We start from the raw sequence: 17,255 nt of genomic DNA on the forward strand, positions 1-17,255 counted from the left end.
ATCTTCAGATATCAGCGATACTTTGCTTTTATCCACGTATCCATATGGATCATGACGAATGTGACTGCAACATCGCCCACAACTGACTGGATCCAATAAAAGTTCATCAAAAAATTACGCTGAAGAATTAAAAGATTTAGAGGGTGTGCACAACAACATGGATTGCACTTTTAGTGATGGTTTTAAAGGTGGTGGAGTCACTGTTAATGAACAAAAATTCTGCGCAAGTTATCCCGTCTTTCTTTACAATAAAAATTTGGACTGCTATTATTTTGGTATAAAAGCTAAAACCATTGATTTTCGATAAAGCACAATATAGAAATTTAACATCCGCTTTGATGATGTTTATAATTAAGGACTTAACAGTTTAAAATTTACTCACCAAAATCGATTTTTCCCCAGCCTGTTGCCACACACCTCATTCCCAAGTATCCTGCATCCTCATCAGGCAGGCAAATGGCTCTCACGTAGTCGTTGAATTCTAGTTCTTTCTCGAGCTTGAGTAGTGCTATGTCTTTGTCGTAGGCATGGTACCAAGGATGGAAATGGACTTCAGATACTTGTATCGTCTTTTCAGGCCCTTCCGTCAGCTTGAGATTGTGTTCCCCGACTCGCACCTTCCAGAATACGGGCTGAGGTAGGGAGAACAGTGGGCTGTAACGGATGGAGGATAATATTTTTTGTAGGCCTTGCGGCTAGACAGGGGTCAACCTCTTCCTCTTTCTAATATTCGTAAGCTAATAGAGCTTTTCCAGTTATCGGAATTCTTTCTCATCACTCTAGAGGAAAGGGTTTTCCCTGAATGTATTAACCATGAATTTGTCTTAATCCATATACACAATTAAGGACAACCCTATATGCATTTAAGGACATAATTCGAACCCTGTACACATTAAAAGGAATGATTGGAAAGACACTGAACCATTTTTACATATAAAAAAAATTTGTTATTATTTTTATGAATTTGATGTTAAAGAAATTGACGTATTGCTCTATTGTACTACATTGTATAAATCTAGATACAGGTGTACAACGGGATATAATCTTATCACCTGTACCTCTTGTAGGGTACAATCATAATAGTAATCCTGTAATCACCATATAAACGTATAATCATCATAATAATTGTATAGTCATATAGGATTCAATCACGCGTACAATAGGTATACAACTGGATATAATCTTGGAGCATTGTATTTTATTGTACATGTGGAAATATTTAATTATTAATTCGCATAATAATACGAATTTAGAAGCTTAATTAAACTGCAATTAAATAAGAGTTTTTAAACTGAGCGTAAAATCTAGAGCTGGTATTTGACAAAAAATGAAGGATATGTTTCCTTAATTCGTGCTAGCTTCTTGCAATATTTTAGCTCCGCCGTATCTAGCATATGTTTTAAAAATGTACCCTAAATAATAAAAGATTTTGGGTATAAACTGCTGAATTTATTCCGATTTATTTTTAGGAAATAAATTCTTCACTTTGTAAGATTTATGTTAATTTTTCTAACGGTTAATCTTTAGTTAAAAGTCACTTTCCTATATTCCTGAATTTCAACTTACAACTTCCGGCCAAAACATATTTTTAGAATCTCGTTTAAATGCAAATGAGGAGATGTATTTAACTGTGAAGTTCTACTGACTTCGTGAGAGGGCCAGTGATTCTGACTAGTGCGCGTTCGTCTTTTTAGGCTAAGCTATTATTGCGCTCGGCCGTACTTAGGCCCTTGATAGCTTCAACGTTAGTTAGCATTAAGGGGCCAACTCTGTTAGAATCTTGATAGCTTTGGCTATATCTTTTTAGTTAGCTTAGTTAAGTTCTAGTTCTTAGTTTCCTGAGTTCAAGCCCGAGTGGAGGCTTTATTGTAACTACAAGAAAGGTGTCATCTATTAAACTTTATTTTGGATAAAGGGTAATTTAACCCTTTTTACATTTTGTTGTCTGAGTCACGAACTCAAGCGATTATTTGCTTATCAGTTCTTAAGATTCCTCAACTTTAGCTACAAATTAAAACACGTAGGAATCTTACAACTTCATTTAAAGTCTCTGGTATTTTAGATGAGCAATATATCAGAAAACATTCAGAAATATAGCTCAACTCACAGAGCCCATATGAAAAGAAAATACTGAATTTATTATATTTTCAAGGATAATTATCTTACCATATTTTTAGAGTTATTGAAGACACTTTTTAATATTACACCCTGATTGTATAGTATCTATCATTTTGAAGCTTTAAAAATAATGCATTTATATTAGCATTCAAGAGGCTGTATAGAGCAAAATATTATACGGTTAGAAAAAAGAAGGTTAAATCGAAGTCTATTTTTTAAAATCAAAAGGAAGAGTATATATCAAATACGGCAAGAGCATAAATATGAAAAACTATCATCGCACATCTCTATGGAGATATTTGTCCAAATATTACTGAAAACAAGTAATTCTGTGAATATTTTTGGAAAACTCAAACCTCACCAGATATGTATTGTAAAACGCTAGTTATTTTAACTGTAAATAGCTGAAAATCCAAATTATTTAATTTCGCCAAGTTAAATAAAATTAAGTTCGTTGTTAAATTAGAAATGGATTTTTGATTTTTTTTCGATGTATTTGTAAACTTTATTTTAACTAACGCATTATTTTTATGTTAATTCTTTTCTGTATCTTCTGCTCCTTCCGTCAGCCGTCAGCAAAATATCAGCTAAAATCTGGATAGCGAGCAAACGTTTTATTAAAGAAGAGAACTACGGCAACCCACTAGAAAACTGTTTATTCCTAAGATGTTCATCTATATCTGGGTTTTAATGAATGCATAGTGAGGAGTCAGAAGCAATCTTCTGCATTATAAGTGTTTAAATATAAAAATTTTTGATTTCCCGCAAGTAGCAATGGCTAGTCTTGTCAAATTTAATTCTAAGCTCTTAATAAACTTTTTAATCCCATTTAACTTTTATCTGTGCTTTTAGAGTTTAAAATTTTAATAAGTGTGAAAACAAGAATTCGTATAAACACAGAAATATAAACAAATGTAGTTTTACAGGTAATTAAGTTTAACGTGCTACTTAAATCATGTAAAAAAATAATATGCTTCTGAAGTAACTTTGCATTAATTTAGAAGAAGGTATGTGACATGTAGTAGATAACAATGTAGGTAGAATCTAGGAGGCAACAGACATGAAGGAGGAATGTAAGAAGAATATATAGATGTCAGGACTATATATAGATTTTAAATAATATATATATTGTTATATTGTATATAACAATGTAAAGCGAATATATAGATTTTAAACCAGTGGTTCTCAACCTTTTTCGACCCATGAACCGCTTTTACCATTGCTAGATGATCACTCCCCCCGAAAAATTCATATACATTTATTTAAATTTACTTTTAATGTGTTTTATAAAATAAAGAAAAAATTGCAAAAATTGTTGATAAGTACCAAAAACCTGAATAGTTTTTTTATATTCATAAAATAAAACTTAATACTTAACAGGTAAATAAAAATCTGACGCATTCCCCCCTGAAAATATGTAATCCCCCCTCCCCGATTGAGATCCCCTTCTCTAAACTTCAATGCAAAATGTAGTCCTCTCTTTTGTTTGCTCCTTTAGTGATGCATTTGTTTTTATTCAAATGAAATAATTCTTTTATTTAATTTTCGTGCAGACATGAAGTGAAAAGAGCACCAAAGTTATATGCTTTCATTTAGGTCTGTTCTAATAAAACGTAATTTCGCTATTTTCTTAGTTGCGCTAGAGGTGGGTTTGTAAAGAATATAAGCAACTTCTTTTCTTAATTTTATCAAAAATAATAGTAATTTATATTTGGTTTAACGGAAATAAAAACGTTTTATATTTTTTAACTGCATAATTTTTATTGTTATAAAATAAGACAATTAATTTGGAGTTCTGTTGTATTATTAAATTGGAAAAATTATCAAGATATGTCTAATAATGTATAACATAAGAAATTTTTATCAATATTTGTCAGATTTAGATTCGATTAAATATTAAAATGCAATTTGTCTGGCAGCACTGAAACGTTTATCACTAGAAAAATTGCTTCAGATAAACTATACGTAAGTCAATAACACTGTAAACAAATAACTTTTAAAAGCTCAGTATCTTTAATGCTTATTTTTATGAATAAAATCTAGAATTTGTATGAAGGTTTTGCCCGTAGAACAAACATTAAAGGCCATATCTTCATAAATTACTTAGATTTATATTTTTAATTATTTTAAACAAGATTTCTAAATATATTTATTAGTATAGTATATGAATATACTTACTTTAAAATGCAATGCGCTGCAGTCATGACCCACTGTTTATGAATAATGACAGCTCCACACCAGTGTCCCACTTTACCATACTGCGGATGGGTCAGCATTAACGATGCCTACGTAAGAGAATTTTAGTTAAATTAACCGGAGCATAAATTCTAAACATATATCAGCTCAAATATTGTTAGATTAAACATTCTACAGATATCTCTTCCTGAGACCTGAAATAGCAGAAATTCTGCTACGCAGGTTTAAGACTCTTGAGCAGTAGGTGATGTTAGCAATTTTTGCTATCTTAAGAACGGTCTGGGAGTGTCGATTGAGAAATAATATTTTTTGACTATCGTTGAAGAATGATAACAGTTCCACTTTAATTAATAGATGATATTTTCTAGGTATTCTCCTCCGCATGTAGATATGCTCTACCTCATAATAAAACATTGACCATTTCTTGCACGTCAGCTACTACACTATCATACTCTGAAGACGCCCATTTTTGAATATGGGCATAAGAAAAATACAAAGTGTAAATATTTAACAAGCATTTTAATATTATCAAATTATATTAGCAAGTATATAGCAACATACACGCTCAATATACCATTTGGGCAGCATATAACAAGGAAACGAATCGAAATAACAAAGGTACTTTGAAGTTCCCACACAGAAAAACTGTCACTTTTACCTTAGGGTTTTGGAAGCAAAACTTTAAACTGCTGAAGAGTTTCAAGGAGTCTACTCATGAATGCTTTAGGAGCACTGTCATAAGAAAAAAAGGGCTGCCTATAGACTTCTTTTCTTTAAAACCGGCTGCTATACAATAATAGTCATATTATTGTTGTTGTTCATAATCTTGGTCTTCAGAAGAACACATAGGAATTCAGAGATATTGTTTATAATAAAAAATGGTTACCAATATACTTCTTTTCTCAAAGAATTTAATAGTAGGAAAGAAGGTGCACTTGTCTCTCTTGTTAATTAATAAACTGCAGTCTATTGATTTGTCATTCATTTCATCCACAATGTTTTGTACGACGATGTTTTCCCCCTTGCGTTATTTTCTTGCGACGTTTTCGTCCGCAGCATTCTTACCACAGTGTGCTCACCTGTAACCACTGCTTAGCCTTGACAGAATAGTTTATGATATCTTCTCATAAAATACAATGTGAGAAGTCGAATTCTTCTGAAGACTAATCTTGGTCAAAAGACATTTTACATGCGTACTTCATACAAGTTTTAGTTCTAGTTAAACCTTTCTGAAATAGTAGCCGATTAGGTCAAAGTAACGGCAAAACCAGTGAAAACACAATTTTCACAGTTCTGAAACACAATTTTTTATAAAAGTAATATGGAAGAGAATCTATTAAAAGTGAATATCAATATATGCCGACAAATACGTGGTTGCTTATAAAGATTTCAGATCTTGTATTAACCTCAACAGTCTAGAATTGTATTAGTCTCAATAGTTTAGGTGTTGAACTGAACTCTGAATATCTTTCATTTCCAACATTATCTCTTAAATCTTAAGAGCAACTACGTCAGCCCGGAGAGTCTCAGGAATTGCTGTTAATACACGTCAAATTCTGGATTCAGAATGGTAGAAGTGAGCAGATGCAAAGGAAATTTTACAGTCTTCAGTAATTTAGATAAATTCTTAGATGTTTTATTTTACAGTATTATGAGTTAAAATCAAATAAACAGCATATGAAATTGATAAAAATACACAGATCCACAGCTTATTTGTATACCAGCAAGATCCTTTGCCTGATCATCAAATTAAAAGTGTACATGCAAAAATGCAATGAAATCACATTTAAAATGATTAGATATTTGCCAAGAATTTAACATCCTTTCAGAAAAGAAAGTATATTGAATTTATTACAATATAAGCTGACACTGAATGTAAACCCATGTCAAGGAATTGAAATCGAAAATAAATACAAAAATTAACCATGCTGATCCTATCAATAATGCCGATTTGAAGAGAACTTTTATGGATCCTGAAAAAAGAAAAAAAAAAAAAAGTATGAAATGTTTTAGATTTTAAATTACGTCCAAAGGGCGTTTTTTAACATTTTGTGTGTTACCTTTCTTTATTAAATATCATGTTCCTCGCACTTAAACCATAAGATCCAGTGCAACAGCAATATCGAAAAATAGTTTTAAAACGAGCATATCTTTAGAATTTCCGATACAGAGACTCACGCGCTGGAGATAAAAATGTTTTTTCTGCACAACGTTGCCATTGCTCACTTTGAAATCCTTGAGTTTGTTAATGAAAAATTCGTCAAAGTTTTAAAAAATAGGAAATCGATCATAAAACAAATTTCAAATTTCAAATTTGGTCTTCCACATGCTCATATTCGTTGGAGGATTACGTTATTCAAAATTCGATGACTCTATGTACCGTTGTTTTATCACAATACGAGAAATATACATACATTTATGCAGATTTTTCATTATTTAATTTCTTCAAATATAATGCAGGACTCTAACATTTTGTGGCAACAGTTTGAAAAGTGAACCGACATTTATGAGTCCGACGCAAAATGCCAAAACGAAACTAATAGTCCTTCGGGATTCAAATCCCTTTGGACTAAAAAGTGGCAGATTTGCAATCTCATAAATACCGTATTTCTCTCAAAATTTGTTAATACGCAGAGATTTTACCAATTAACTTTGTTTTCACAAAACTAAGTATGTATTTTTATTTAGATTATATTCGGTTTGGAAACGCTATTCAAGACAATAATACATAATTCAAGGAAATAATCATATTATTCTTATGTTAGTTAAAGAATTTTGAATGTAACATATTGCATGCCCTATCCATAGCAGCTTATGAAAAACATTTAAAATATAAAAATATGAAAGATAAAGGAAAGGCGTGGGTTATATTAATGAACATAAAATTTAATCCAATATTTTAATTAGTGACAATAACTTATGCTTAATTTTATTTTGCAGTAAGTAGTAAAAAACTGATTTCTGGTTATTAAAATATACACTTACAACAAAATGAAATTGAATTTAATTGTACATTTAATTAATTATCAATAAAGTTTATGAAAAGTGTCTATAGGTGCAGTTTAAAGTCTTTCGTCAGAAGAAAAAAAATAAAATTTGAGAAATCTCAGAATACTAGCGACTAGCTAGCATATTAAATAAAGATAAATTGCGAAGAATGATCAATTAAAGTTTTTCTTTTATCTATTTAGAAATGTAGATCTAATAGCATGTCTGCGAATATTATTTCGAACTTAATTTTAGGCTTAAATAAGAACATCTAAGTAAAAATTCTGTAGTTCAGTAACAAATAGCTTTAAACAAATAGTATTTGAAATAAACTGTGAATACATTTGAGGCATTTAAAATTATACATCATTGATAGATTGTATGATTTTAATACCTGATATATAAAATTACTAAATTATAATAATTTTAAATAAAAAGTCTTGCATAACTACTAAAATACCAGCTAATTAGTAACTGATACTAATGAATCAATTATTAACTAGTCAACACTAGTTATTCATTGCTAATATCTAATTATTTTCAATTAATTACTAAACATTCGCTGATGAATTACTAACTACTAAATTATTATTTAATTAATCAGTTGTTAAATAGTAAGTTTCTAAATAGTAAATTACTAAATTATAAAATATAAAACATTTAATCTGAAGAAAGTATTTCACAGTATATTAGCAATATGTATTTTCCAGGATGTTATCTCGTAATGTGTTAAATTAATAGAGGTATTGTTATAATGAGCAATTTTTAAAAAGACTGGAGATAATTTTCGAAAGTAGATTCATTATAATATTAATTTCAAATTTTTTTGCTTCATGAAGACTATCTGCAAACTTGTTAATGTTGCAGCAAGAAACGTCACACTTCAAACAATCGTCATCAAACGCACGTGTCGCATATGACCTTGTTCTCATTTCAAGAACAGCTGGAGTTCTAAAACCAAGATCGGCATACAGTAAAACGGCGCTAAATTTAAACATAAAATTTATCACAGAAGTAAAAAAAAAAAAAAAAATTAAAAATTAAAAAAAAAAATTAAAAAAAAAAAGTTAAAAAAAAAAAAATAAAAAAAATCTGAAATGTTTCAGATTTTAAATTACGTCCAAAGGGGCGTATCGCAAAATAGTTTTAAAACGAGCATATCTTTAGAATTTCCGATACAGAGACTCACGCGCTGGAGATAAAAATGTTTTTTCTGCACAACGTTGCCATTGCTCGCTTTGAAATCCTTGAGTTTGTTAATCAAAAATTCGTCAAAGTTTTAAAAAATAGGAAATCGATCATGAAACAAATTTCAAATTTCAAATTTGGTCTTCCACATGCTCATATTCGTTGGAGGATTACGTTATTCAAAATTCGATGACTCTATGTACCGTTATTTTATGACAATGTGAGAAATATACATACATTTACGCAGATTTTCATTATTTAATTTCTTCAAATATAATGCTGGACTCTAATATTTTATGGCAACAGTTTGAAAAGTGAACCGACATTTATAGGAGTCCGACGCAAAATGTCAAAACGAAACTAATAGTCCTTCGGGATTCAAATCCCTTTGGACTAATAAACTGGTAGAGAATAATCCTTAAGTGGCAAAGAATTACTTGAGTAGAAATTTCAGGACCGTTGTATGCCAGAATAAAAAATGAGATCCTTATGTATGAGTGTCAAAATTGTGACCACTGTAAACGGTGAACCACTTTTCAAATTGTTGTCACCAAATATTATCACCTTGTATTATTTTCAAAGAACTTAATAATAAAGAATCTGCATATATGTAGGTAGGTTCCTCGCACTTTGAAAAAACGATAGGCCGTCAAATTTTGAATTTCGAATTTTGAATTTCGAATTTTATATTTCATATTTTATAAAATTTTAACGAATTTTTGAATAACAAACTCAAGGATCTGTAAGCGAACAGTGGCAACGCTGTGCTGAACAAAACATTTTCATCTCCAGCGAGCGAGACAGATTGATTTTACTTCAGTAAAGGAATGTGTGTCGGAAATTCTAAAGTTATGCTGTTTCGAAAGATTTTGTGATTTTGCTGTTGAATAGAATTTGATGTGGCGTAAGCGAGAAGAACGTGATATTTAACAAATAAAATTAGCATAAAAAAGTTTATAATTGAAAGACAAAAAAAAAAAAAAAAAAAAAAAAAAAAAAAAAAAAGGGGGTGTTTGAAAGCCATCTTACTAAGAAAACTGAATATTGATATGACGACCTGAGAAAATATTGAAAACGAATAGGGGAAATAAAGCAGAATAAGAATAAAAAGCAGAAAAATTCTGAAAGCTTTCATATTTTATATTATTCCCCAAAGGGATTTTTTCCCCATTTTTACATACATACACGTTTCCTAAGCATTTGTGCTTATCAGAAGCAACTGGAAGACTGGGAGCTCAGCAAACGGGTAAAAAACCTTAACAAAACCTTTTGGGCAACCGTTAAAATCTGAACCCTTTCAGACATTTTTTCTTTTTTGTTTATAAGACGGAAAATGAGTTCACGTTAAATAATATAATTTAATGAAATAATCAACATCCAAAAGAAAATATTAAATAGGAATGCTTTTCCTTTTGTTATGTTTCAGTAACATGCTAAGTATGCTGTCAAAGTGAACTCACTAGATACATAATTTAGTGATGGAATGAATAATGATTGAAGAATTTTACCTGCCAAGGCCATTTATTTGGTTCTGTTTCATTGCCACCAACTATTCGACTAGTTAAGACTGGTCCGATACCACAACCTGAAAATAAAAAGCAAAACGATTTCAGCCTCATTTCTTTCCTATAAGTTTAACTAATAACATATGCAAAATTAATGTAGCAATAAAAATTTCCTGCTTACACAGCTAACGATTTGTTTCAAGCTTACGAAGTTATTTATGTTCTTGATGTAATATCGCTCAAAGTTGTTGGATAGAATTTGTATAGTTAATGTACATTCTACTGATGAGCAAATATATACATTTAATATATCTCAATCAGAAAGGAAAGTTTTTGTAATATTTATGTAGAGGGCGCGTTTTTCTCCACTTGCCATAGGATTTGTGTAAATTTGCTGTAAACTGATAAATTTTATAAAAATTTGCGTATTGAATCAATATCTCATCTGATGGATGTTGAATATAAAAAAATGTATGTGAATTTCGAATCTGAAGTTGAAAATAATTTTATGAAATGTTTTACTTCAGGTGCTCCACCGCTTGGCACTGCATGTAAAGGGTGGGATGTCCCGTGGAGGATTTTTTAAGGGAATCTGGCTCTTATCCACTTTACACCTGGGAGAGACCACTGAAACGCCCATGCAGCTAATTCGTTCGTTGAGACTCCAACCCCGGGTTGACTTACCAGTGTTCAGCGGCTTTTACCATTCGGCCGCTTGTGAGCTATTTTATAGCATTGGAATATAAAAATTTCGCGTTCAATGGGCTTAAATATATTATTTTCTGGGTTATACATGGCTATAATTTTTATGAAAAAAAATGTATTTGAAATCTGGTGTTCCATATTAAAGAAAAAGCGTTTTAAAAAAGTAATCTCTGAACAGTAATAACACAATAGAAACATCGTAACAGTGAAATTATTTAGGAGTGTCTCTTAAATGATTTAATCTTTAAAAACATGAGTACATACGAGTGCAAGCAATTTATCAAATATTACGCTGTAATATCAAACGCTTGCGTTCATTTGAATGTAATCCAGAAGTTTGATAGCATAGAAATATTATTTCTTGATTTTACTTCAGTAAAGGAACAGAAAAGAAATGTTTTCACCTTTTCGAATATTGTTACGGCAGAATTTGCCTGCAGTTCGTTCATTAATTGATTAACGCAAACCAGACGAAAGAGATCAGCCTAAGGGAAGGATGACTTGTGGAGGACTTTCTAAGGGAAACTGAATTATATATACTACGGTGAAACACCAAAATCTGGAGAATGTCGACTTTCACCGGTGAAAGTCAACATTCATATAGTCTCTTGGCGTATGTCCGAAATATTTTCCAAATACTCTTATTTCTGACTTACACCGGTCAATGTCGACATTCACCATGTACTAACGGTGAACGTTGAACATATAACAATATTATATTTTCTTCTCCGTCATTCAGTCGCGAATAAACGCACTTGAAACTTGAAATAAGAACTTAAGAACATGAGAACCTAAAACACAATACATTCAAAATGAGAAAGGAAAATAATAGAAGTTAAAAACTTACTTAATTATACAGTACGTTCTAAATGAGAAAATAAAATAACAGTCATAAAAAACTTACTAAATTATGTGATTCAAATCTTATTTATTGCAACAACTTAAACTATTATGGCACTTTATGATATCTCTTTTCGACTTTCACCAGAGCATATCTGTGAGCATATCTGTGATTGTCGACATACACCGGTGAAATTCCGAACATACAAGAATGTATTGAAATATTCGGTCTTTCACCGACATATTTGGTGAATGTTGATATTCTCCGGTGAAAGTCGACATTCTCCAATTTCGGTCTTTCACGGTAACATATATACCTTACACATAGGGAAACCCACGAAAACGCCTATGCAGCTAGCCCGTTCGCCTGCTTTCGAACCCCGGACCAAACTGCTAGCGTTCAGCGACTTTGCCGCTCGGCCGTTGATGTGCCTTTAAATAGAAGGAAAACTATAGAAACGTTTCATCTACATATGGGCCCACTAGCGGCCGAGCGGTAAAGTCGCTGAACACTGGTAGTTCGGTCCGAGGTTCGAATCCCGCGAACGGGCTGGCTGCATGGGTGTTTTCGTGGTTTTCCCCATGTGTAACGTGTATACGAGCCAGTTTCCCTTAGAAAGTCCTCCACGAAGGCATCCCTCCCCCTTAGGCAGATAGCCCTAGTGTGCTTTGCCATAATTAAATACACCTCACCTCACACCTCATCTACATATGTTGTGCATCCTTTGACTACGCAAAGGGTTTGGGTTTATGTGATTGTGGCAAAGCCTCGAGGGCTATCTGCATAATGGGAGGGATGAATTCTTGGAGGATTTTCTAAGGGAGCTGGCTCGTACACCCATGGGGGAAACCACGAAAAACCCCATGCAGCCAGCCAGTTCACGGGATTCGAACCTCGTACCGAACTACCAGCTTTCAGCGACTTTGCCGCTCGGCCGCTGGTGGGCTGTACTACGCAAATAATGCTAAGATAATAATAAATTTCTTACCATACTGATTATAGAAAATCTTTGTTCTGCTTCTCACAGAAGTAATAGCGCGATACATGTTTTTTATACAGGCACTCACCTCTGATGACTGGTTAAATCTGAATTTATGCTGCTTCTATAATCAGTAGTTAAATGACCTGGTTTCAGGAAGATTTTGCGGTTTTCTTTATGAGTAATGTAAATACTACACAGCTTACGTTAAAAATTCTGCTCATGTGCGTCCCATCCCCCTCATATGAAGGCAGCCCCAGTGTGCTTTGCTATATACGAATATTCCACTACAGTCCAGTTCAACTCAGAACATGTGAGATTTTGGAAAGATTGGACCAAAATTATCTTTAATGAATTTCCGCAGGAAAGCGTACTATAATAAAATGCAGGCAGCTAGTGGACATAAAACTGTCGTAGCCACTTTGGCGGATCATTTACGAGCATACAAGAAAAGCACTACATTGAGGAAATGTAATTTTTCTGTATCTGAGTATTGAAAATTCGCAGATTTCTTCTCCGTTTGATGTATGAATTTGAAAAATTATAATCATTGGAAATTTAGTAACCCAATATTTCTTCAAGTGAATTAATTTTCCTGTATCGATATATTTACTCGTGGATGCAACGAACAGAAAACCTGATTGAAGTAAATTATAATATCCGCATAACATTATAATATCCTTATCTGAAGTAAATTGTAATATCCTAACAATACTTAATCGGTTAAAATTGATTTCAGCTCTTGTATAATCAAGATCACTTTAATTTATAAACTGATTTGATTTATAGATTTAAAAATTTGATTTATAAATCCGAAATGGAACACTATGAAGGAAGCATTCAAACTGCATGAAACTGACATCATACGTATATCGCGATGGAATAGGTAGATGATTAAGATTTCAGCACACGCGCACATCATGGGCGAATACAGCGATCTTTAAAATACGTGTATAAAGGGTATAGTGGTTACTATACCCTTTCTACAAGCTTAAGGGTAAGAAAAACTCAAAGCCACAGAATTCTAATCGCTAGAGAATGGAAGTTAATAACGTGGTCTTCAAATAGGCAGAACATGCTCTGATTTCACCCTCCAAAACCTTCCTTTAAATCCTTCCATTATTGTACCTAGTTTGAATATCGCGCGTGCTGGAAATTGTATTCTGGCAGGGAAACGAACTGAGGTTTGATAGGAAAAGTACTTTAACTTAAAATAGCTGTTTAGAAAATTAAATGATACTCTACAATGTTTGAAAAAGTAAAAATGTTATAATGACGTATACATAAAATTTTATCAGATTTTCCTGTCTGATACATTTACGACCAGATTAACGCAAAAAATTTTTAAATCATGAGAATAAGCATTTTTATGCTGGTCCACGCGTAATTTTTGTTACGTTTGGGTTTAAATTTTTGCATAAAGATTTGAGGGCTTATTGTATAAAATTTAAAAATGACAAGATTTTATTATGGAGAGGAAAAGATTAGTACTATTGACTACTAAAGATATTCAGCTCTGTTCTTAACTATTAATTTATTCGTAGTATTTATATATTTCCAAATTTTATATGAAATACAATAACATTCTGATCGTTTTCAAGAGAAAGTCCTGATTATTTAAAACGATTTTAAGGTCTTTTTCGTCTTCTTCTAATTTGCCGAAGCCAGGTGTGCCCCTTTATTAATTGTTTGTGCCTCTAGGTGGGAGGCATTTCCTACGGGTTGCACACCAATTGAATCTTGATGATGTGGTTAAGCTATCGCAGAAAACCAACCTGCGCGTCCTTGACCGCTACCTTAGCTGTAGAAGGATGGTATTCGCTTTCGTCATCATGCTTCCGCATTTTTATTTCAAGTTCTTCTATTCCATTTTCTCCAGTAGCAAGTAAATTCATTTCGGCATTTTTAGCTGCCCAGCTTCTTTTAAGCCTTTAATGATTCAACAAGTTTTTTTAATTTATTTATTACAGCCTTTTAGGCAAAGTATTACCAAAAAGTGATGTTCTGATTTCCCTTTTTAGTCAGACTGGCAAATTTGAAAAATCATTAATTTCTGTTGCATAATCGAGAAAATATTGTTAAGAATTTTATTATTACTATTTTTATTATTATTGTCTATTTTTCAAAAGTGTGTTTTTGTTTTATTATTGTGTGAAGTTGTAACTATATGTCTTTTCTTGTGTGGCAACAACGCTTCTGTAATTCTTCAATTTGAACTTTTGGATGTGTGCCAAGTTTGATGGCGTAATGCTCTGGTGAGAGCGTCGATTGATTGTGTAGATGAAACATGTTGTTTCAGAACGTTATTTCTTTAAAATATGTAAAATAAATGTTTTGTTTTCTGAACTCGGATTATGCAAACGTTATTTAGTTTCAACATAAAAGTTTGGCGTCCGTTTGACAGGACGTTTGTGTGATTTCGAGTAGTTTTGATTTAGGCGTTTTGTTAAAATGGAGTTGTTAAAGGCAAAACGTAAAAGTGAACGTACTTCGTTTACGTTAACTACGAAGATTGTGGAAGAAGAATTGCCTACTTGTACGGATCCTGAGAAATTGCAAGTGTTGTTGGAGCAACTAATTGACAAATTTGAACGCTTGGACAGTACTTAAAGCAGTGTTTTAGAACAAACCAAGGAAGCTGATTTTGAAAATGAATTTAATACGACTGAAGGATACAGAGATTCCTTTATAGCTTTAAAGGTGAAACTTCAGAATAAAATTGGACAATTGAATTCGATGAATGTTACTACAGATATTGCTTCAGTTTCGATTTCGGATCCTAAAGAAAATAAAAACAGGAAGTTCAAACTTCCTAAGCTTGAGCTGAAAAAATTTTCTGGAGATGCAAGAGAATTTTTAGGCTTTTGGAGCCAATTCTCCAAAATTCATGAAGATGCGGATATTGTGCCGGAAGATAAATTTTTGTACTTAGTGCAAAGTGCAGTACCTGGCTCAAAGGCAGCTCAACTTTTGAACAGTTTTCCTGTTACCGCCGCGAATTATCCTAAAGCTATCTAGCAGCTGAAAGAAAGATTTGGTAGAGAAGACCTTCTGATGCAGATCTATGTAAGAGATTTGCTTGGGCTTGTTACAAAGAATGCTACAACAGGCAGAACGGCGTCGGACTTAGGAGTACTTTATGATAGTATAGAAAGTAAATTACGAGCGCTGGAAAGCTTAGGACGCACCAAGGAAAAGTTTGCTGATTTCTTGGGACCTTTAGTGGAGTCGTGCCTACCTGAGAATATTCTACGTGCCTGGGAGCGGAGTCGAACTTCTGAACAGGGACAGGAAAAGAGTTCTGAAAGAACGCTTGAAAAACTAATGTGTTTTTTAAGGCATGAAGTAGAATCGGAAGAAATGATTAGATTAGCACAATCAGGATTTACTCATTCTGTTAAGCGTCTTAATAAAAATGTTATTTCAGGTAATTCAGATTTAGCAACAGCTGCCGCGCTGGTAAGTACAAATGAAACCAGTAAAGGTAAGCAAAATGTTTGTATATTTTGTGGTAAGCCTCATATGAGTGCTAAGTGTTTTAAAGCTGAAAATATGAGCTTAAATGAAAAGAGGCAACTTGTACAAAAGAAAGGTCTTTGTTTTTCATGTTTAAGAATTGGCCATTTAAAAAACCAATGTAAAGCCAATATTAAACGCCCCATTTGCAGTTGTGATCATATAAAATTTATGTGTCCTCAGAATGTTAGTTCTGTAAAACAAAATGACTCTAAGTTGGATGTTCCCTTTCTAATAATAGTAAGAGCGAGAAAGTTTATTTGCAAACTTTATGTGTTCTAATTAAATTTAAAGATCGAGAGAGAAAAATTAGAATTCTCTTGGATTCGGGATCCCAACGATCATACCTTGGGGAGAAAATTATGAAGCGAATGAAGGCTGATCCTATTCGACAGGAGAAAGTAATTCATGGTTTGTTTGGGGGGAAAGAAACAGCCTGTAACCCATTCTGTTTTTGCTATTGACATAAGCAGTTTAGATAACACTTTTAGGTGTTGTTTTGAAGCTTTTTCTGAAAAAAAGATATGTGGATTTGTTCCAACAATCAAGAATGCTCAGATTATAGAGGAATTGAAAAGCAGGAAAATTGAGGTCAGTGACACATTTTGCGAGGAAAGTGAAATTGATTTATTGATAGGTGCAGATGTCATTGGTAAACTGTTAACTGACGAATACCTAGAATTACCCTCTGGTTTAACTGAAGTCAAAACAAAACTGGGTTGGACGGTTATAGGTAAAGAAAATGATACTGTCAGGGATAATGCCCTAATAAGTCTTTCCTTACATGTAAATAATGCTTCTTTGAAATCTTTATGGGAGCTTGAAGTTTTGGGTATTTCCGACCCGACGGAAAATACTAAAACGAAAAATCTTCATTTCGACTACGAGATTGATTTTCAGAATAAATTATCTATTCGACCCGATGGTAGATATGAATTAGAATTACCCTGGAAATGCGAATCTACCAATTTATCAGATAATAAAAGCATTACTTTGACACGTCATCAAAAAATGATAAAGAGGGCAAAAGAAAATAATTCTTTGAAGGAATATCAAGAAGTGTTTAGAGAGTGGGAAAATTTAAATATTATAGAAAAGGTTCCGGAAAAGGAATTAAACAATAAATGCCACTTTTTACCACACAGACCGGTTATTAAGATGAATAGTGAAAGCACTAAGGTAAGACCCGTTTTTGATGCTTCATCTTGTGAAAAGGGAA

At 32.5% G+C, this 17,255-nt stretch overlaps 1 protein-coding gene across 1 annotated transcript in view; it reads right to left on the bottom strand.

The window, feature by feature from the left end:
* The window catches only part of LOC118185565 (trypsin-2-like), a 62,271-nt gene that overhangs the window by 35,228 nt on the left and 9,788 nt on the right, over positions 1–17,255 (bottom strand). The window contains exons 2-4 of the mRNA XM_035355444.2: positions 9,999–10,075; positions 4,297–4,403; positions 383–654 (exon numbers count right to left, since the gene is read on the bottom strand). Of these exons, the coding sequence (XP_035211335.1) occupies positions 383–654; positions 4,297–4,403; positions 9,999–10,075 (456 nt within the window). The remainder of the gene's footprint in view (positions 1–382; positions 655–4,296; positions 4,404–9,998; positions 10,076–17,255) is intronic.

Source organism: Stegodyphus dumicola, chromosome 8, assembly GCF_044657685.1.
Source record: "Stegodyphus dumicola isolate Sdum_Otavi_A_Nest chromosome 8, ASM4465768v1".
Taxonomy (NCBI): Eukaryota; Metazoa; Arthropoda; class Arachnida; order Araneae; family Eresidae; genus Stegodyphus; species Stegodyphus dumicola.